The 22822-nt window shown below is 43.7% G+C and overlaps 1 protein-coding gene across 6 annotated transcripts in view; it reads right to left on the bottom strand.

The window, feature by feature from the left end:
- Positions 1 to 22822, bottom strand: part of ACACB (acetyl-CoA carboxylase beta) — an 85904-nt gene that overhangs the window by 59527 nt on the left and 3555 nt on the right. For 2 of the 6 annotated variants that reach the window (XR_006286081.1, XR_006286082.1), the window contains exons 1-2: positions 19123 to 21204; positions 11234 to 11901 (exon numbers count right to left, since the gene is read on the bottom strand). Coding sequence is in view for 4 of the 6 variants with exons in the window: in XM_043529916.1 (XP_043385851.1) it covers positions 11234 to 11892 (659 nt within the window). In the remaining 2 variants the exon portion in view is untranslated. Of the gene's footprint in view, positions 1 to 5336; positions 5498 to 11233; positions 11902 to 19122; positions 21205 to 22822 lie in introns of those variants that run through there. The other 4 variants (XM_043529916.1, XM_037878756.2, XM_043529914.1 and 1 more) reach the window with 4 other exon arrangements.

Here is a 22822-nt window from a genome sequence, read left to right as displayed (position 1 = left end):
CTGTTCTGCATTTAGGGACCTATGGGTTGATCTACACTGTGAATCTCACACTGTGTGGGGACCCAGTTATAATGCAATAATATCTTAACAACTTTCAGAGTAACAGCCGTGTGAGTCTGTATTTGCAAAAAGAAAAGGAGTACTTGTGGCACCTTAGAGACTAACCAATTTATTTGAGCATAAGCGAAAGCTTATGCTCAAATAAATTGGTTAGTCTCTAAGGTGCCACAAGTACTCCTTTTCTTTTTGCAAATACAGACTCACACGGCTGTTACTCTGAAAGTTGTTAAGATATTATTGCATTATAACTGGGTCCCCACACAGTGTGAGATTCACAGTGTAGATCAACCCATAGGTCCCTAAATGCAGAACAGAACACACAATTGGGTGCCTTAGCTCACGAAAGCTTATGCTCAAATAAATTGGTTAGTCTCTAAGGTGCCACAAGTACTCCTTATCTTAACAACTGAAACAGGTTCAGTCATGCAGCATGGATGGGATCCAGTTCTCAACTATGAAAATTAAGTTGAATGGGTTACATCGTTAATTATTTCCTGCACAAGTTGCATTAATTGCAACATTTCTCTGTTGCTGCTACTGAGAAATCCTGACATTTCCACATGCCCTTTAAAACATGGGAAAGTTCCTCCCACATTTAAAAGGAAATTAAAGCTGAATTAACATTTTAATATCAGAACCATTGATTAAAGTTACAGGATTTTCAACCAATGAAAAACACAATGTTCAGGGTGAATCTGTTCCACAGCTTTAGATGGGACTGTCAACTTTCCTAGCAAGTTCCTAACTGCCTCTTATTTTTAAACAGCACTGGAAGAGGATCAACTGACAGGATACAGCCAACAATTCTTTGGTCACAAGTATAAATAACACTTTGGACTGTGCATAAAATTAGACAATATTAGGGGGAGTATGAAGCCATCACGGAAAAATTCCCTACAGTTTTCCAATTAGCAAAGCACACAACAATCCATACGTTAAATGTGGTCACCTTCTGGTCACCCTTTTGCTAGCAGACCTTGTTAGAATCTCAGTTTATCACCCTCCTACATCTTGCAATGATACTAAACTAGCCCAGGCCACTGCCCCAAGCACAGCACATAAATTTACATTTGTTCCCTACATAGCTCCATATTAGCTATCATCACCAGAACCACTGTGCCTTCAGAGAGACTGGCCGATAACAGCAGCTTATGGCAGAATTATTTCAGTCTAGGGCTTGCTGCTCCAGCCTGTCAGGAGTTGTGTGTAAGATCCTATTAGGAATACAATAAAATCCCTCCAACCCTGCTGTCTTGCTTCTGTCCCTTGCTCAGCCCCATCACTTAGTCTTCTCTATTACTGCTGCCATCTGACCCAGTCAGCAGCTCATCTCAGTTCTTGATGCCTCATATCTTCCTGCTGCTGTTCCGCCCAGAACTCCTGCACCTTGCGCTTCTAATCTTTCCAACTGCAGCTGCTAGATGAGGTAAGGCTTTGAGTAAACTGTTTTTACAATCTACAGAGGTGCCCCCAGGGGTACTGAAAGTACTGCCACGTTGACTGTCACCTTCCGAGTACCCATCAGATGGTAAAAACACAGACCAGACACACCAACTCAACACAGCACCAGACCCAGCCAGAACAAAGCCTGCAGACATATCTCCACTGCTACAATGATAGACACCACCCCCAACACACCTTTCAAGATCCCTGGGTCCTACACATGCCTATCACAATATGTGGTGTACCTCGTCCATGCACTAACTGCCCCAACAGCAACTGCCCCAAAACCAGACAATCACTGCACTCCCGAATGAACTCACACCAGAAAATGATATAAGACAAAAACAACTTATCACCTGTGGGTGAAAACATCACAAAGTGATCACTCTACAGCTGATCTCTCAGTCCTCATCCTCAAAGGAAACCTGCACAATGCTTTCAAAAGATGACGCTGGGATCTTACATTCATAACTTTGCTAGACCCTAAAAATCATGGACTGAACAGAGACACTGGATTTATGGCTTATTACAACAATTTGTAACCTGCTAACAACCCCCCATCCAGCTGCTCCTGCTGCCTATCCTCTGATGACTGGAGGGGTGTTAACAGGCCACTTCAGCTTGAATGATCCCTTGAAATGTGTGTTAACTACTTATGCTAAACAATCTGTTCCACCTTGTATTTCGCTGTGACACTCTGAATACATTTCTCAGCCCTGAAGAACAACTCTGTATAGCTCAAAAGCTTGTCTCTCTGACCAATAGAAGCTGGTCCAATAAAACATATTACCTAACCCACATTGTGTCTCTAATATAGTGGGACTGACATGGCTACAGCTACACTGCATACGGTATAATGAACAGCTTGGCTTCTGAGAAATGGGCATTGTTGAAATCAAAAGTGTAAAAGCTAAAAAGTGGGGTGAGGGAGTAAAAGGAGGAAGGTGCAAGCTGTATTTTAGAAGGGACAGAGAGGAAACTAAACACTCATGAATTCAATATCGGGCAGCAATTGGGCAGTAGGAACAGACACAGCTAGACACAAATACTTTTACTATAATCACACTTTTCACCTACTTGTGACCTTTCACACAAGGGTCTCAAATTACTTTGCAAACAGTTATTAAATCTCACAACCCCGCTATGTGGGAGGCCTTTCTTATCTCCAAGACACAAAAGTGGAGCCTGAGGCCCGGCCTACATGATAAACTTTCCCAGGTATAACTACTTTGCTCAAGGGTGAGAAAAAAAACACACATCCCCTGAGTAACACAGTTTTAACAATCTAAGCCATAGTGTAAGACAGAGGTTCTCAAATTGTGGTCTGCGAGCTCCATTCAGGCGGTCTGCGGATAGTTCCCTCTAAGGTGCATGCCTGGGTGGCCGCATACGAGAGAATGAAGGGCAACCCACCTAATCAGTGGAGCCATGCAGGCATGGCTTCACTAATTAGGTGCCTGGATATGTAAAGTGAGGTGGTGGCCTTGGGGGAAATACAGGGTAGGTGGCAGGGGGTAGTGGGGTGAGAAGAGGGGGCTGCGGCGGCCAGAGAAAGAGGCAACTTTCCCCAGCTCTGGGGCTGCCATAGCAGGGGAGAGACACCCCCTACCCCCTCCTTCCCAGCCCCAGCTCGGGGGCTGCAGTGGCGGGGGGAGAGAGGGCACATCCATCACATTAGAAAGGGAAGACTACTGATAGTAAAATACGAGTTGCGTGCTTTTATTTGTGTGGGGGGGGGGAATGTTAATTATTAAGGTTTTTTTTATATAGCACTTTTATCCAAAGTGCTTTACAACAGTTAGCTAATGATACAAACAACATTTGGAAAGATCATTAAGTGGTCCGCCGAGACCCTCAGCAATTTTCAGTGGTCCGCAAAAAAAGAAGTTTGAGAACCACTGGTGTAAGACATGCAGGGCTTCTCCCATAGCTACTGCCTCTCCTGGAGGTGGATTAGCGACACCAACAAGAGAAACTCTCCTATCAACATAGGAGCATCTTCACTGAAGCGCTGCAGTGTTTTAAGTGCACACCTTCCTTCCGGCACAGAGATGCTATGTGACTTGCCCAAGGGACATGCAGCAAATCAACAGCAGTGCTGGGACCAGCTGCCAGTTCCATGCTCAATCTACAAGACCATCCTGCTTCTCTGCTGCATACTTTGTTGTTTTTTCCATGGAAGCAAGAAAGGACCTCCTGGGCCAGAGAGGCACTTTGAAGTAAGCATTGCCCTGCCCACGCAGATCAGATTGTAGAGTCGGAGCACTTGCTAGTCATGAAATCAGCATGCAACAATCAAATAAATTATGCTCTTTGTGCGTACGACACGTAAGAAAAACAAGCATGTAGTTTCGAACAGGAAATCAAACACATTGACAGAATCAATCTCATTTTCCTATCAGTCACTAAATACTGCAATAGTGGGCAGAATGCTGCCTCCCCATTGTCAGAGCCTTTACTCAGAGGAGCAATTTGTACTCACTTTAACGCCAGTCAAGAAGTTCATTTGCAAGGGCTGTGTAGGACTGAACCCCTTCCTTTGCAAATCCTGTTCAGACAACAGTCTCTTGTAAATTTCATGGATGGGAATCCTTTAGTACTTAATGCTAATGATCAAAAGGCTACAGATAGCTTTAAGGCCCAGATATTCAGATTGTTTATCTGAGGAGTGTCAACCGCAAGCATTCAAAAGTCATAAGAATGGCTTACAAATGCCACGATTTTTTTAAAATACTACACTCTGGGTTCTTTTAATTGCCTTCTGGATTTTGAGAATCCAGAGCTCATATTTTTAAGTTTTTTTTCCTGCAACCTTACAGGCTAGAAATGTACTCCCCCCCTTCCCTCAATGAAATCAGAGATTCTCACATAAGAAAATAACTCCAGGAGGTGGGGCTTTAAGAAAAAGCACCAAATAATGAGATTTGCAATAAAGTTATGAATGGGTTGCTAACTCAACAATAAAGCTAATGTGCACAGATTCCCTTCCCTTCCCTCTCCCAAACCCCCAAAATACTCTTTTATATTTCAGTAAGAACTGTTTCAACATCAACCCCAGCCCGCAGTGGGTAGAACCCAAGCAATGCAGTGCAATGCTAGAGCAGGACAACATGATGACAACCCAGTATCTAAAGAGAAATTGACCAAGTCATTTTTCATTGTCCCAGATGCCTGAAATTCAAAGAAAACAAACTATAAAAAAGTTTCGTTTTACAAGATTTTAGCTTTAATAAATGAATGGGTAATACAGGGAAGTTGGGTTTGTTTTTCAAATAATTTATTTTTAGTCTGACAGCAGCTCTCACAAACGCAGAAAAAAAATTAAATGCCACAAAAATATTTTTCACTGTGCAGGGAAAAAAAACCAAACAAACCAGATATAACTCACTGCCACACTCAGAAAACTAAAGAGAAAAAGTTGCATAAGAAAATCTGCTGCCTTAATCTCCCCAAGTACATGGATTGCTCTATAAATTCAAATCACTGGACAAACATTCATTAACTTTCACATTTCAATGAGAAAATAAAAACAACCAATGCAGTGTGCAGGAGACAATGTTAGGGAACAATGCCTGGCTACCGCTAACTTTCAAGGAGTGCTTCTCTGCACGCATCTCAACAAGTACAAGGATTCATAGCTGGAACTACACTCAGAACTAGGAACCTGGTAAAGAAAAACCCTAGAAGCATATCGGAAAGGAGCAGCAGCGGCCTGTTGTTTTGCTAAGCAGAGAAAAGTTGCAGCTGCTCAGCAATTTACATTCTGCCTTGAAGTCCTGATCCCCTTTTCAAGGTACCCAAGGCAGAACATTTCTTTTGCCCCTGGTGCCAACCTTCTCAAACACTGGAACCAACTGAGGCTGGACCCATCCTCTCCCTCCATTCTGGAATTCAATGTGTGATTAGGGTCCCATTGCAGAGTCCATCCCGGGGGCTTCCTCTTCCTCCTCCATTTCTCCGTCTTTCTTCCCCTTCCCCAGGCAGCTAGAGTCGTAATAACAGCGAACTCTCTAGCAGCACCCTGTGGCTCAGATTAGAAACTTTTCTGAAATGACCTCGGGATGCCTCCATTCACTTCTCTCTTAAAGCAACAGTAGCTCAGAGCAGTTTCACCTTTACCAGATACCTACAGAGGCCAGAGTTTTGTTTTGCAAAATCGAAATAGGGATGGGGTGGGAGTAGGGGGAGGAACCCAACTCTACCCTACTATAGTGTATGTGTAAGGGCAGACACATCACCTTGATCTGGAGTCTGAACATTTGCATTTCCTGACTGGGTTCAAGTGACATAAACTTGCATCAAAGCAGGTGTTTCCAATGTGGTGCATCAACAAAGCTAGCCATGGTCTCCGCTCAGAAGAGTTTACAGACGAAGACAAAGGACGACATACAAAGGGCAGGAGAGAAAGAGAATCAAGTCCATATGATGTTATGGACAATGTCATTTGCTACCTTTTAGCAAATGTTATAATTACATAAACAAATGAAGACCTCTGCCTAGCTTAGCCATGAAACATTGGTTAAGTTCTTCCAGGCATCATGGCAGAAGTGGGTTTGAATAGGGATTTGAAAGACTGGATTTTATTTTTGTTTCATGCTGCAATCTATTCCTATCAGCCTTATCATGGTGCTATGTATAACGGGCTCATATCAGAGCAGGGGGCCAGCTCACGTCAGTGACAATTTACATTCAGGGCGAGAACAGATGCAATGGGCAGAGCGGGGCATGAACTGTCACTCTGGGTCCAAACCCCAATCAAACACCTCGCAGGAGTCCATGTCTGACTCCAGATCCCACCTTCACAGCAAGCCCAGCCCTAGAAACTGAAAAGCACTGACACAGCAAAGTGCCTTATCTGAAGAGCAAGCTCCCCTTCCTGGTAAACAAATACAGATAGGTCTATCTGATTCATTGTTTTATGGCTAGTCTGCTCCCAGATATACTGAAAAGCTGGATGCTCAGCATTGGGAGGGGGTTAAATTAACGATCCCTTCACCGTGTGACAGGGAAAGTTATTCCTACCCATGTCCCTGTTCTCAGGCTGTGGAAGAGGAACAAACGCTATTGCAAGCGGCTGTGAGCACATTGCACCCATCCTACATGCCCTGGGGCCTGGATCCTGCGCGCACTGAAGTGAATGGTGCAACATCAGGGCTGATATAGTCACCGTAGAGACAGCATCAGCCCTGCTGGCTTCCAAAGCCCTCCCTGGCAAGGTGCCTGGGGAGGATCAGCACTCTGGTAATGCCACTGCATGTGCCTTCCCTCTTTACGCATAAGGTGGATGAGCAAGGAGGCTTTTGCTCTAGCGGCCACAAGAGTATGGATCCCACCCACCCCCTCTGACTCGCCACATATCTTAATCAGTCTCACTTTTTAGCAATAGGCAACCCAAAGTGTTAAGACCAAACCCCAGGCAAGACCCCTCTTTTTTAAAATGAGGGCACTTTGTTCCAAGCACATAATCTGCACTTTACTGCAATAACAGCACCATCTAGTTTGTAAGCTGTTTTAATTGTCTCACGTCCCATTCATTTGCTCAGCACCTCAAGTGCCTCAGCAAGAAGCTCTTTAGAAATACACGTTATTAAATAATATGTAACAGATAGGGCCAAATCTGCAGCTCTTGCTCTTGATTGTTTTGTCCAAGGGAGAGCTGTGGATTTGATCCCATTAACACCAGCAGCTTTCCTCTCTGGATTTCAGGATAATTTACAAACACCAATTCACTCATCCTCATAACCCTGCCTGCAAGTTAGATCTGCATCATTAGAAACTGAGGTACAGGAAGATGAAGTGAACCTGCTCAAGGTCATCACAGGCAGCTGGTGACAGAGCTGGGAACAGATCCTAGGAATCCCAGCTCTCTGGCCCAGCCACCAGGCCTCACACACCTTCTCCCACATTTGTACATGTAAACATTTTTATTCTGCTTTATGATTCTTCCACTAGCAAAGGCAGTTTCCTTTGCTGCTGAAGGAAGGATAGTGATGGTTTCCCCAAGCAGTGGTGCCAGCAGATAAAAATCTGCCCGGTCATCTCCACGGATAAGAATGAGGGACACAGCCTGTCACCAAAGATCACACACAAAAGTAACTTGTTTGGGATCCCAGACCCTCAGCATGACACACAGGTGAAATAAAAGCCTAACATGAATGACCCCTTTCCTAGCAGCGACTCTTTATTCTAAGCACCTGACCTGGCAAGGTGTGGTTCCTGGATTCAACAGAAATGGAGGGTGCTCAGCACCTCACAGGATCAGGCCCCATGTTTCACCAGACAGTCAAACACTGTGATCACTTAAGGCACATGCTCCCACTTTTGGGTCACAAGCAGTTCACCAACACTCACATCTGCATATTGTTATCATTTAGAGTTTTAAAAGCTCTTACCTCTAAAGGACACCAAGTGAAACAATTCAGCAGCTAAAGAGCAAGCAAACCCTGCACAACCGCTATAATCTGCTGATCCAAGATGTAAGGAAAACAGCCCTTTGCTCAAGGCTAGCTCAGCCCCAGGTCACCTTATTGCTATTCCTTAAAGGGATACAATTCATTTATTAACAGCCAGTAGTCATTTCAACACACTCAGAAACCACGCGTTTACAAAGTGAAAAAGCAGAGAAATGGTGCTGGCAGGTAGCCTTCATTTACTCATTACAGTGTCTGAGTAACGTCCCTCTCCCCAGCCCCTCCAGCCCAAAACAGAGACAGTCAAATAATGTTGGAAATTTCTGAATTAAATATTACTTTTGGTGTAGTCCAAAGACAGGGAATAACACAGTTAAGTTGCACAGTACAAGGCTGTATTTCTACCTGAGTTTAAAAGGGCAAAAAAGTTTAAATTATTCCTGCCCAAATCTCCCTAAGTGATGCTGCTAGGAGAGTATAAAGGTCTCCTACCCCCGACAGTGCATTGCGAATTTATTTAGAATAATTACTGAAAATAGTTCCTTAAAATTCCATAATGCTCAGTTGGGACTAGACTTTCAGAACACGTAGGCATGAAGTATATTAACATAACTGTGTACCAATCTAAAAAAAAAGTTAGGCAACTGCAGGGGGAAATGGCTAACTAGGCACATTTCAGAGTGATAGCCCTGTTTGCCGCTTTTACAGATCCAGACTAAGAGTCCTGTGGCACCTTATAGACTAACAGATGTATTGGAGCATCCAACGACGTGGGTATTCACCCACGAAAGCTTATGCTCCAATATGTCTGTTAGTCTATAAGGTGCCACAGGACTCTTTGCCGCTTTCCTAGCCACATTTGTATATGTATAACACACACAACTTCCAGGTGTGGTGTTCTGTGCCATCTAGTGGCACCAAGACCACTTAGAGAGAGCTAAATGAGTCTGCTCTACAGCCTTAGCTAAGAGCCAGTTGGCTTTTAGCTCATGCGGTAGAGGCTCATGTTTGGAGGTCCCAGGTTAGATCCTGCTCACTGCTGACCAGGGTCTGGCGGCATTACATATGCAATCACCATATTTGCACATGAAGTTGCCATTAACTGTGCACTCATTCTGTGTGCTTAATGTGTCTAAAAATCATGCCGATACATCATCCAAATAAAATTGCAGTTACTGCGCAAAACAAATACACCATACAGATTTCAGAGTAGCAGCCATGTTAGTCTGTACTCGCAAAAAGAAAAGGAGTACTTGTGGCACCTTAGAGACTAAGTCCTTTTCTTTTTACACCATACAGATAAACTCTAAGGTAAGTGTAACATATATGATGATGTTCCCCTCTATTAAATACAGTCTTATCTTCCCACCAATGAGAGAAATTCTGCTCTTAGTTACCTCCATGCAAAGCCACTAGTGAGGCTAGCATGAGGGTAACTGAGGGCAAATTTTTGGCCCATGTGGTGACTATTGGCAGTGACAAGGTAGCAATGTTTGCACAGACCAACAGATGGCACGCTTGGAGAGAGAAAAAAACAACCACCATCTCACAACAAGCACACAAGGGAAAAACCAAAATGAAAGAAAAAGCAGGGGAGAAAAAGAAGTGATCTGATTTTAACTTTAGTTACTGTGTTTAAAGGGGCACATCCAATGGACCAAAAAAAAAAAAAAAGCCCATTTACATCTGATATTTTTAAACAGACAATAAATATCTGTTATAACAACCTTGGAAAGATTAGAAGAAAAAAAATCTATGTTTTGCAATGTTTCCTTTGTGCTTTTGACAGAACTTTGTGTATAGTCACTTTCTTCTCTCCTTTGCACAGTCAGCGCACACACAGGATTGTAAAACTACAAAGGTTGGCAGGGCAACTCAGGGTCAAGCTGATTTATCAAATCACATCCCCCATCACAGTCCAAGGGTTAAAATACACCTTGTATTATTTCTCTCATTTTACGTTCCTTAATTCAGCTGAAATCTTTTCCTCTTGACATGTAAGAGCAAGAACTAGGATGACCTCTCTAGTTGCTGCATCCAAGCTGCAACTCTCTAATCAAACAAAAGTCCCCTCTTCAGACAAAAGTCACAGAAGTGCTCATTGGCAAGAGCGGGCTGACACTGGTGAACTGTAGCTGCTTGGCTGGGACACTGTCTGAGCATGAATAAGGCGCTTTCAGAACTGTTCAGGCACCTCTGCTCCCATGACACATATGCAACACATGCAGAGAGGAGAAAACTCTCTGCACAGACACTGAACACAGTTCTTGGGGCTACACCACCTCAAACAGCTGCACTGAGTTTATTATTTTATATCCATTTTGAAACCAAATCAGCAACATACTGTGCCTGGTGGCATTTATTTCAAAGTAGAGATGGGTCTGAGAAGCAACATGTGCATCAGGATCACAGCTAGGGGCCTCTTTAGATCAAGGATCCGGATCCAGGCCCATTTCTAATTCAAACAGGGGTACTAAATACTCCTATGACAGGTTTCAGAGTAACAGCCGTGTTAGTCTGTATTCGCAAAAAGAAAAGGAGTACTTGTGGCACCTTAGAGACTAACCAATTTATTTGAGCATAAGCTTTCGTGAGCTACAGCTCACTTCATCGGATACTCCTACACGCTCACCTGAAAGCCCCCTCAAAACCCCAGCTATATGTACACCTAAAGGCTTATCATGAAGGGGGCAAGTTTGGGCAGACTACACTCTGCAGTTCCATATCCCATTATTAATCCCCCACCTGCCCAGTCCACTTAGTAATAGATTTAATGCATCAGCAAGTTGACACTGCAATGTTGTAATATACATAAATAGCCTCTCCAAGCATAACCTTGCAAATCTGCACTAGTGACCAGGACAACTGTTAGGAATCACTGACAATTGCAAATTATTGAGCGAGGCCCCAATTTCACAAAGCATAGCACACGCGCTGCTGCAAAGTGTAGCTCAGGTTTAGATTTAAAAAGTTCGCAACAGCGCTGGCTCTTCTTTTAAATCTTGGCTAAGATGCGGGCAGAGACTGCCTGGTGTTTGGGGGCAAAATTCTAAAATGCACAGACCAGCGAAGTGTGGATTAGCGAGGTTCTACTCAAACTCCAGCACCCGACTTTTGTGAACAGAAAATAAAACGTTTCTTTTTAAAAACAAAATTTCATTAAAAGAAAAAGAGCAATTTTCAGTAAAACAGGAGTGGAGTGGGATTTGGGGGGTAATTTTTAATTTTATACACCGACTCCTACTTCCCACATTCCCCCTCACTTATTTACAAATAGCTTTGAGCAAAAGAAGCTGGAAATAAATCTCAGGGCTCTTTACCTCATGGTTGTGGAAGAAGATCCAGTCTCTGACAGTGATATTAGCGGAAAGGACTCAAAAGAGGAGGAGGAACCAACGCTCACCACGCTACTTCTGCTAGTGACTTTAAAGGATCCAGATACCAGCTCATCATCAGACGAGTTATCTTCAAAAGAGCCCAGGACAAATTTTGCCATTGCTTGCCTTTTGAGCTGTACCTGAGTGTTTTCTATAAACTGCTCCTGGTTTCCTCTGGAGATGGACTTCTTTAGCTTCATCTGCTGCTTTGATGAAGGAAGCGCAACTTGATATAAAGGCCCTGTTAAACTTTTTTCTGGAACATCTTGTACCGGCTCTGACACGTCAGGGGAAGAAGGGAGATTTGGACGTTTGTGTTGCCAAAGCATACTTGCTGCTTGCTGAAAGGCATCCACGAACACTTGTCCAGAGGTCGGTGAAGTCTGAGCAGGCCCTGTGGACTGGAGTGCTGGTACAGCCCTCTCCTGCAGTTGGCATGTTGATCTTTTTGAAGGTTGCTCTTTGTCTTCAGAGGCTGCTGGCTGCTCTGGACTGGATCTGTCAGTCTCTGAATTTAGCTGGTTAATGGGCTGAGAATTTGCCATTTCGATCCAAACAAACCATAGCAAAATCAGACAGGACAACAGGGCCAGCAGTACCATTCAGAAACCCTAAAAGAAGAAGAAATGCATATGTATAGAAGTCACAACCTAGTTCAGCTAATGCTAACAGGCAGCAAGTGGACTAGGACTGCCTCATTCTAACAGAGAAAGACTGGTTGGATTCCAAATGCTACCACAGGATCAAACAACACTGTAAAACTTCTGTGGTCACAGCAGATGTCAAGACGACCAGTATGTATCCTCCCAGAGCACTAGGAATTGTATTACAGCAGTAACAATAGGAATCAGATCCCCCTTGCTCCAAAACCACAGACCCTTGCTCCTCGAGCCAGCACTATTCTCTGTTAGCTGTTTGTTAGTGGTGTATGTTAGATGAACAGAACGAAACACAGCCGCCAGCAGCCAGACCTTGCAGACCTCCCTCCTATCACCCCTGAGCACACAGATCCTGTGAAAAATAATAACAGAAGCATAATGCTGGTTAAGAGATCTTCAGTTATATTTCTAACACCCAAAGAACATTCAATACCAAAAGCAGCCAGCTACCTTATCTTTTATCCAACAAAATCCTTCTGACAAATCTCTTCGCTTGGTCCTTCATTCAGCACTGCAATGTACTTACAGGCAATAGCTAAACTGAAGACACTGTTACGGCACAAGCTATTTTTACTTCCTAAAAACAGAACCTTGGCAAGAGCTGACTGGTACTATGCATTGAGCTTCTCCTAGATATGCCTAATAGACTAATACAAGTCAACAGCCTGGCTTTTCCCCACAGAAACGTGACAGTCGAATAAGTTTACGAGACTTATGGAAGCAGCAAATGTGCATTCACTTTGACATCAAATCCTAAGCCAACACCCCCAGTTTTGGGCTATTATGAAAGATCATCTACAAGGACTTTGGTGTAGCCACATTTAGAAAGGGACACAGTCATTTTGGATGGGAAAAAAATAAAATCACATTTCTCCCTGAAAACTGGGAGTCCCCTAGTCACTAGCGCCATCCAAGATCACTAGAACTGAAAGACGTTAGCAGAAAAATTATTTCCCTCTAGGTTTTTTTAAGCTTGTTCATTTTGTGTACTTGATAGAACCTTGTGCAAAGTCAATTTTCCCTGCAATGTCAGTTTCCTCTTGGCTGAAAAGATCCTTATAAACATCAGAGGAAGAGATCGTAACTTAAAAGAAAAGTCCAGGTTATGTTATATAAAGAGTATGCATCTACCAAAAGTAAAATTTTTTTAAAAAAGTCAATTAAAAAATGGCGAGGACGCAGCATCCTTGTAAGTGCATCCCTGCTTCACAGTCACTTTCCATTTCATTTATAAAGTCCTCAGCCTAATTGCTCTAGCCAGGCACAGAATGCAAGCCCCAGGCTCCCACAGTATTGTGGCCTCAAAGAGAAACACCCACCAAGATATAAAACCTTATCATAGGTCTAGTCCATCTACATGCAGACACAGACAACTGTGTGCACAAGACACATAGACAAGCGAGTTCCATGCCAACAGCATTTATTTATTACAACAATTCCCCCTGCTACAAATATCACATGCCAAGGATTCAGGCTGGGATGGAAGGGGAGGAGGTAAACTGAATATCTCTTTCCTGAAAAGCGGTTACAGTGGAACCTTACAGTTATGAATACCAGAGTCATGAACTGAGGGGTCAACCACACACCTCATTAGGGACCAGAAGTATGCAATCAGGCAGTAGAGACCCTCCCTGAAAAAAGCAAATACAGTACAGTCTGTAAAAAGAAAAGGAGTACTTGTGGCACCTTAGAGACTAACCAATTTATTTGAGCATGAGCTTTCGTGAGCTACAGCTCACTTCATCGGATGCATACTGTGGAAACTGCAGAAGACATTATATGCACAGAGACCATGAAACAATACCTCCTCCCACCCCACTCTCCTGCTGGTAATAGCTTATCTAAAGTGATCATCTGATGACTGATCAGATGACTGATGATCACTTTAGATAAGCTATTACCAGCAGGAGAGTGGGGTGGGAGGAGGTATTGTTTCATGGTCTCTGTGCATATAATGTCTTCTGCAGTTTCCACAGTATGCATCCGATGAAGTGAGCTGTAGCTCACGAAAGCTCATGCTCAAATAAATTGGTTAGTCTCTAAGGTGCCACAAGTACTCCTTTTCTTTTTGCGAATACAGACTAACACGGCTGTTACTCTGAAAGTACAGTCTGTGTTAAACATAAATTACAAAAAAAAAAAGGGAAGGATTAAAAAAATTTGACAAGGTAAGGAACCTGTTTCTGTGCTTGTTTCATTTAAATTAAGATGGTTAAAAGCAGCATTTTTCTTCTGCATAGTAAAGTTTCAAAGCTGTATTAAGTCAATGTTCAGTTGTACATTTTTGAAAGAACTATAACATTTTGTTCAGTGTTACAAACATTTCAGAGTTATGAACAATCTCCATTCCCAACGTGTTCATAACCCTGAGGTTCTCCTGTAATTCAAACAATTGAAAGACTGGGGGGAGTGGTGTGAAGGAGATCTCTCCCTCTCTTTTTAGAAGTTTTTCCCTTTCCTCCCCCTTCCCCACTCCCTTTTCCTTGTTTACAGTGTTTGTGCTGGGTTTCTGCCTGTTCACCCTGCATAGGATGATCCTCGTGGCTGGGAAAAAAACTTCACAATTTAAGGGCTTTAGGGAAATGTCCCAGCAGGTCCATGTGCAGAATTTATCAGTATCTTTTGCAAAACCCTTGTGACCTGGCATGAATAATCTGCTTCACATCTACAAATCCTACATCAGGGGCCCCCATGAGGCTGCCTGGACTCGCAGCCTGTGATTCTCGATCATGAGCCATGCAGAGGTTCCACCAGCCCTTGGGGTGATCGGAAAGGATGAAATGTGTTCTATTTTATGCAAATGATTCAGCCCTCCAGCTTGTGGCATGTTAAAAAGGTGCCCTTGGTGTTCTGACAAAACATTGGAGGAAAGGGGACGGAGCCTGCCTTTCTTCCATGCTTTGCCTACCTAGACTGCAAACTCTTTGGGGCAGACTCTCTCTTACTATGTTTTTGTACAACTAGGCACACCTGTAATGCAAACAAACAAACAAGGCCTCTGTCACGGGACAATGGTCTCCCACAGCTGTCTAATGTCAAAGACTCTATTACGCTGAGTGTTGGGGAAAAGCTGATGTGGTTTATTTTTAAAACAGGACACACTGATCCTGTAAAAATATTCTGTGACAGCCAAAGACTGGTGCCTAGTCCACCGTGCTGCTGACAAGTTAGCACACTAGGAAGGAACACAGTGTCTCGTGGACATTACAGGGATGGGCTCAGAGCTCTCTAGTCCAGCAACACAATTTATACTAATTACGTATTAACAAGATCTGCCCTGCAAGTTAGCATTGTTATTACTGTTAACTATCTGTACTGTGGTAGCACCTGGATGCCCCAGGTGAGATTAGAGCCCATTGTGCTGAGCACCGTACAAACACATGGAGAGAGATGGCCCCTGCCCCGGAAAGTTCCAAACCAAAAAGACAATACAGACAAAGGGTGGGAAAGAAACCAACGGCCCAGAGAGATGAAGTGACTTGCCCAGGGTCATACAGCAGGTCAGTGGCAGCTATGGAAAAAGAAGTTGCAGTCTAGTTTAGGCCCAAATCCACTGGACCTTGCTGTTGCTCATCCTCGCAATTTTGCATTCACAGATGAGAAGGCAACAGACAAGGGTTAACCCTGGAAATACTTATTTCAATAGAACAGCAAGGCTCCACACAGACGTCACTACACGAAAGGACTAAAATCTGTATATTAAAGTGCTATTTGGCAAGTTATTCTGTTATGGAGTTTCTGGTAACATCCTCTGCAGCATTTGGTGTTGCCCCTGGAGGAGGAGACCAGACTCCGGACTAGATGAACTACTGCTCTGATCTGGGAAGGCTACTCTATGTTTCTATCAAGCCAGGAGGTTTTCTGTAAAGGGTAATCAAACTAAAATGGAAAAATCCAGACACAAAACAAGGGCCCTGCCAATCTCTGAAGGTTGCTGCCCCAGACCAGGATCACTTTCACATACTATGTATGCAGACGACAGAATAAGGAATCCTTGGATTTGCACCTCAAGACTAAGAAGTACATTTCTTTATCCATGTTAGGTAGCAAAAAGACCATACCCCACAAAATACACCAGAACCCAGCTAGCTGATAGTACGGTCTCCCACGGTCTCTTCAGTTCTCCTCCTAAACCTGCCTGGCTCGGTTTCCTGCCTGTGCTGAACGGATACCCATCTCTTTCCATGCAAACATGCTCCTCTCTGCCTGCTGACACTAAATCCAAAAGAAAGACACATGGCACACAAGTGGCACAAAGAAAACCTCATGCCCTTATTTTATGTAAGCTTCATTCTTCATGTCCCCTTCCCTTTCCCCTGCTTTTTTATCCCTGCTGCCCGCTTTTCCCATGCCCAACTAAGGGCCCAACCCCATGAGGTGCCAAGCACCCTCCAGCCCCAAGGACGTCACTAAGGGAGGCAGGAGTTCAGCTCCTCCCACGATGGAGCTGTCTTGAGGCAGCTGTATCATCTCCAAAGTGTCAGACCCACCAGGGGTGCTGCTGAAAAAGCAACAATTCCCATGTTGCTTTACTTTTCAAAACTGAGCAGAAACAAAAAGGAGTGAGGTCTGGGAGAAACGCAGGCCCTGCTCCTATCAACACATGGGCATGTGCTCAACTCTACTCCGAGAGCTCTGAAGCGTAGGATTCCACAGGGCACCATCCTGCCAGCCCTCCCATTCAACGTGTGTATGGGGCGGGTAGGAAGCCTGGGCTGCAGTGTTGTCAGTAGGCTCATGACTCCCAGCTGTCTGTCTTTACCACATCTGCAGGGGCACTAAAACAATTTAGACAGTGAAAGCCACTAACAAAACTGTAACCCTACATGTGATGGGAGCCACGCAGACAGTTGCTATTATTACTTTAAGCTACAGGTGCTGCTGCATCCCTAGCGCCCCTGCTTGTCTGACGTGGACAACGCAGTTCAGCACCTCAGCAAGCATCTACTTGAGACTGGGGGATGGATGAGGGCAAGCTGGCTGAAGCTTAACTCAGACAAGACGGAGTTAATGGTGGTGGGCTAGGGGAAGCAGCCAGAGGAGATGGCAAAGGTAATCTCAGTCCTTTAGACTGAGGGAGCATGTCCATCATGAGTTACTAGGGTTCACAACTTTGGAGTGATTTTAGACCCCGACTTGCTGTTTGATGGCCATATCACAGCAGGAATCCAACCAGCTTTTTACCACCTGCATCTGGCTAGGAGGTTGTGACCTTTCCTTTTGGATACTGACCTTGCCACTGTCACCCATGCCTTTGTTTCCTCAAAATTAGACTACGGCAATGCACTCTACATGGGGCTAAGCAGCACCAGAATCATTTGGACACGAAATCAGTACAGACTGCTCCCGTTGAGACACCGCTGCACGTGTCACCAGTGCTCCTGGATCAGCACTGGCTGCCCACCCATCTTCAGATGGAGTTTAAGGTGTTGTTTATGACCTATAGAGCCCTAAATGGCCTGGACAAACCTACCTGAGCAACCACCCCTCTCCCCAGGCCAGGCTGCCATAGCTATGGTCTGCAGTGTTGCTAGAGCCATGTTGGTCCCGAGATACTAGAGAGACAAGGTGGGCGAGATAATATCTTTTATTGGACCAGCTTCTGTTGGTGAGAGAGATAACCTTTCAACAGAACTCTTCTTCAGGGCTGGGAAAGGTACTCAAGAGTGCCACAGCTAACTACAAAGTGGAACAAATTGTTTTGCGTAAGTAGTTAACACGTGTAATAAGGGAACACTCACAGCTGTGGTTAGCAGGGACACTTGAGCTGGATCTCTCTCTCTCCAAAAGAGAAGGAGAAGTAGGTTGCCAGCTACCCTACAAGGGCTCCAGGAGTCTGGAACTTCTCCCCCATTTGGTCCAATGTAGCCCAAATTTGTAGACCTTCTGCGCATGCTGGCTAAAGCCACCTGTTTGTTTGGTTTTTGGAGAGGGCAGCAGGCATGCTGCTTCCAACAATGAAAGGGTGGAAAGGCATTTCTATACATCAGTGGCTCCCGAACTTCTTCCGCCATTTGTGCACGGAAAGCCCTTGGCGGGCTGGGCTGGTTTGTTTACCTGCCGCGTCTGCACGTTCGGCCGATCGCGGCTCCCCCTGGCTGCAGTTCGCAGCTCCAGGCCAATGGGAGCTGCTGGAAGCGGTGCAGGCCGAGGGACGTACTGGCCGCCGCTTCCAGCAGCTTCCATTGGCCTGGAGCAGCGAACCGCGGCCAGTGGGAGCCGCGATCGGCCGAACCTGCAGACGCGGCAGGTAAACAAACCAGCCCGGCCCGCCGGGGCTTTCCCTGCACAAGCGGCGGAACAGGTTTGGGAATCACTGCTATACATGATTGTCTAGCTGAGTTTTTGTTGAAATCATTATTTTAATGGTGCTGGGATATTACTGGATTATTGATGATGTCTTATGGCACTTAGAGCCTTGGATTCTTTTTATCTAACGCTAAATAAATAAATTCCATGAGTAGTCTCATTATTTCAGTAGCAACAGTAAGCATGTGCACAAGCGTTTGCAGGATCTGGGCCTTAAGGGGCAGAAAACAAATGCACCCATTGTAACAGCTAGAAGACGATTACAATCAACAGCTGAAAAAACATACAAATGCAACATTTAGGATGTCACTTTAAAAGTAACTAGTTTTTATATTCAGACCTGGGCTTTCAAAACTCTACACAGCATTTAAAACATTCAATATTTGATCTTTAAACAGCTTTTGTAAGAGTTCAGAGTAACATAATCCATTTAAATAAGGTCAGGTTTCAGAGTAGCAGCCGTGTTAGTCTGTATTCGCAAAAAGAAAAGGAGTACTTGTGGCACCTTAGAGACTAACAAATTTATTTGAGCATAAGCTTTCGTGAGCTACAGCATCTGATGAAGTGAGCTGTAGCTCACAAAACCTTGTGCTCAAATAAATTTGTTAGTCTCCAATGTGCCACAAGTCCTCCTTTTCTTTTTAAATAAGGTCGTAATTTATAGTGCTCAGTTTAGATCCAAGTAAGGAACATCCAGCCCCATTATCAGTTCTTCTTCATGACCATAGGATTCCAAGAAGCCAGATACAACCCGCACTGGCAAACAATCACATTATCTCCCTGTACAGATCTGCTTCTATTTCCACATTAGCCATATTAATTTTTAAATAGCAATATTAGTTCCATTACAATTAAGCCACTTACCATCCTATCTGGTCTCTGGATCTTCACACATGCCCTTTGTTTCATGACTGCCGCACTCTGCTTTCAGCATTACACAGTTCTTGGAGACTAAATATTTATTGTATCTTGTCAGGCTACTGGACTAGAGGTTGAGCATTGGAGACTGTATTTGGCAGTGGTGACTGTGATGAACATAAATTTTAGATTATAACCAATCCCGGCTGTACAAAAGAAGCTTATTAGCATTTAACCAACTGAAGAGAGTTAATAATCCTCTGGTAAGAATGACAGACAGTGCAGCAATATATATACTTAGGCACTTCCTATGCTTCCTAACACAAAGTTTACCTTAACGGATTCCCAATTTTCCATGGTTTGTTTGAAATTCAAAGCCAGGCTAGATATCTAAGTATCTCCAGAACTAGAATGATCTGAAAACATGCAACAGAAAACCCAAACTACTTTCATAATGCATGGCCCACACCGAACAGCCCATCTAACCAAAGCCATATGCACAGAGAGGATTATTTTGGTACCTTCCCACGGCTGCTGGTATTTCCAATCATCAGAGGCCTTATGGGGTTAAAGACACCAAATGTCACCTGCGTTCTTTGCATGGTTTCACACTTCATGCAGTTTCCCTAAATTAAATTGCTCATCTTACTTGTGACATTGATATTAAATAAAATCCCTTCCGTCATTCTGCTTGAGAAACTTTTACCGAAGCCACGTTTAAAAAAAAAAAAAAGGCCAACAACGACTCCACATCAAGCATGTGGAGAGCAGCTACAAGTTATTCTGTTGCATACCAAAATGGGATTAGATTTATGTGGGACAAAGGTCACCCAGTGATGCAAAATGAACAACTGCTTAATGCTGTGTGCTCAGCACAAACATTTTTTGTGTCAGCCTGCTATAAAATTATATAAACAAATAAGGGGAGATTGATCCATTGTGGAAAGTTTTAATTAAAAACACACACACAAAAGTCCTGAAAATAAGTAAAACTGGCATTGTGCATAAAATCATTTGTAGCTATCCTATGGCAGAGTACAGCAGAATTAAAAGCTGAAGATATCTAATTCTTTTAATGATTAACATTTAATTAAAATTATAAGACCAAGTCCTATGTTTGGTCTTATTTCTGTGTGTGCATATGGGTCTATTTACTATTGTTCCAGGAGAAGTCAGATCAGGTCATGAACTGATTTCAATTTGGATTCTACATCTAGCCACCTACAGTTATTGGTAGGTGTAGCATATTAAAAAGACAACATACATGTAGAAGGTCCACTTCCAGTAAACAAAAGGAGTTTCTTTTGCATGGCTATTAACCCAAGATTTTTCTGCCTTCATTTACTCAGAGCCCTAACACTGTCCAATCCAAAAGCTCCCACCTCATTTTTTTTGTTTTAAAGATTAATTAACTTCATATTTAAAAAATTATTTTATCAAAGCCCATAGTTCTGTGGGAGAAATTAGTTGGTTACTAATCGTGCAAGGCTTCTACACAAATATATATGCTACAATTTATAAAGCTGAAGTAGGTTTCTTATTCTTGGTATCAGCCCCTTATTTGTGGTTCCCAGTTCCTTACTCAAAGTCCAAAATTATTTAAAAATACATTAATGTAGGATTAAATTTTTAGAAAAGGTCACCAAATTAATGACTGAATGTGATAAAAATTTTAATTACAGATTACTTAATTATTTATTAAATAACCAAATAAGGAGCTGGGTTTTGACTGGCTGTTTGTGAGAAAATAAGTTTTGGATGACCCCAAGCGACACATCCTTGTGACTGACAGACTGTTCTGAAGGTGCCAGGACATGCCACTCACCAACCCAAAGCTTCGTTCCTGCACAATGGGCTGCCACATGTCACACCCTCACCCCAATTCCATATTGGGCATAGAGTTTGAATAAGGCGCTGTTTTTTGACAGACTGTAGGTGATTAAACAGCTCTCAGGTCACCCAAAGCCACAGTCCTCCTCAACCATCAGATTGTTCTGAAGGAGCTGGGAAATGTTAACTTCCCCACCCGAATCTTCATTCTTGAGCAATATGCTGCCACATGTCACACCCCCATCCCAATCCCAATCGGGCAAAGGAGGAGGGTTTTGCCTGACCTACTGACTGGGACAAAAGGAGTCTCAGGTCACCCCAAGTGACATGTCTCCACAACCAGTGAATAAGTCTTTCCCTGAACCAAAGCTGTGCTCCTGTGCAATCGCCTGCCAAATGGCACACTCCCACCCCACTTCCATTCTGAATAAGGAACCAGAGTTTGACAGTAGGACCATTCTGACCTAGCTGAGGCATGGAACTCCCTGACTTGAAACATTTTCTTTGTGAAAAACTGTGGCCCTTGTCACAAGTCCTTCTCACCCTCCAGATGCACAGACATCCTTTAGCGGGGCAAAAGGAAAGGTCAGAGGATGAAGCTGTGCATCCTATGCTTGCAGGGAGAGGGACTTAGCAAGTGTTGCGTTGTTCCATCTGTTTGTTCTCCACAGGATGTTGTGTGGCTGGCTGTGGGCCCCTGAACTGACCAGCTGAGTCAGGTTTGTTTGTGTCTCAAAGAGAGCTTTGTTGCTGGGACCCTTCGAACAGAACCAGTGTTTGAAGTCTTTAAGTGGTTATTCCCTCCCTGTTTCCAAGGAAGGGAGCTGAGCAGTGAGGCTTGTATACAAGCCAATTGCCAGGTCAACAGGAGTGGCAGACAGGCTGTTCCTGTTGTAGGTATGGCTATGCACCAGAGGTAGCAGATATGGATGATGAAAGAACAAACTGCTGCGACCTGCTTTGAATGTACTATGTTCTCCTTTCTGCTGGAAGACAGAATAGATTTCTAGCATAGAAAATGCAAGCTGGGAACCTTCCTGGAGGAGAAGATGTGGTCTGGAAGCATGAGTTGCCACATTGTGCAGCAGCCAAGAAAACAAAGACTTGGACAACTAGATTTGGAAATCATGGTCACAGACACCACAAGGGAAGGGATCATCAATAAGGGAATTAGTGAGAGTACAAACCAAAGAAGTGGACCGGTGATTTGAGACCAAGAAGGGAGAGAGCCAGGAGACATTCAACTCAACTAGAAGTATTACAGAATCATAGAATGTCAGGCTGGAAGGGACTACTGCATCCACTTCTGGTGTCCACATTTTAAAAAAGGATGTTGAAAAATTGGAGAGAGCACAGAAAAGAGTCACAGAAATGGTTCGAGGGCTGGAGGAAATGCTTTACAGTGACAGATTTACAGAGGTCAATCTGTGTAGCTTATCAAAAAGAAGATTTGATTAAAGTGTGTAAGTACCTTCATGTGGACAAAGAGCAGGCACCAAAGGGCTTTTCATCTAGCAGAGAAAGGCAGAACAAGAACCAATGGCTGGAAGCTGAAGCCAGACAAAGTCAAGTTAGAAATTAGGCACAAATCTTTAACAGTAAGGGTGATTAACCATTGTAACAGACTATCGAGGGGAGTGACGGATTCTTCGTCTCTCGAGGTCTCCAAATCAAGTGGATGCCATTCTAGAAGAACAATGCGGAGTCCAGTGGCACCTTAAAGACTAACAGATTTATTTGGGCATAAGCTTTCGTGGGTAAAAAAACCCCACAAAAAGTGAAGAAGTGGGGTTTTTTACCCACGAAAGCTTATGCCCAAATAAATCTGTTAGTCTTTAAGGTGCCACCGGACTCCTTGTTGTTTTTGTGGATACAG

The sequence above is a fragment of the Chelonia mydas genome, chromosome 15 (assembly GCF_015237465.2).
Source record: "Chelonia mydas isolate rCheMyd1 chromosome 15, rCheMyd1.pri.v2, whole genome shotgun sequence".
NCBI classification, from domain to species: Eukaryota; Metazoa; Chordata; order Testudines; family Cheloniidae; genus Chelonia; species Chelonia mydas.
This window is presented reverse-complemented; position numbering and strand designations above follow the sequence as displayed.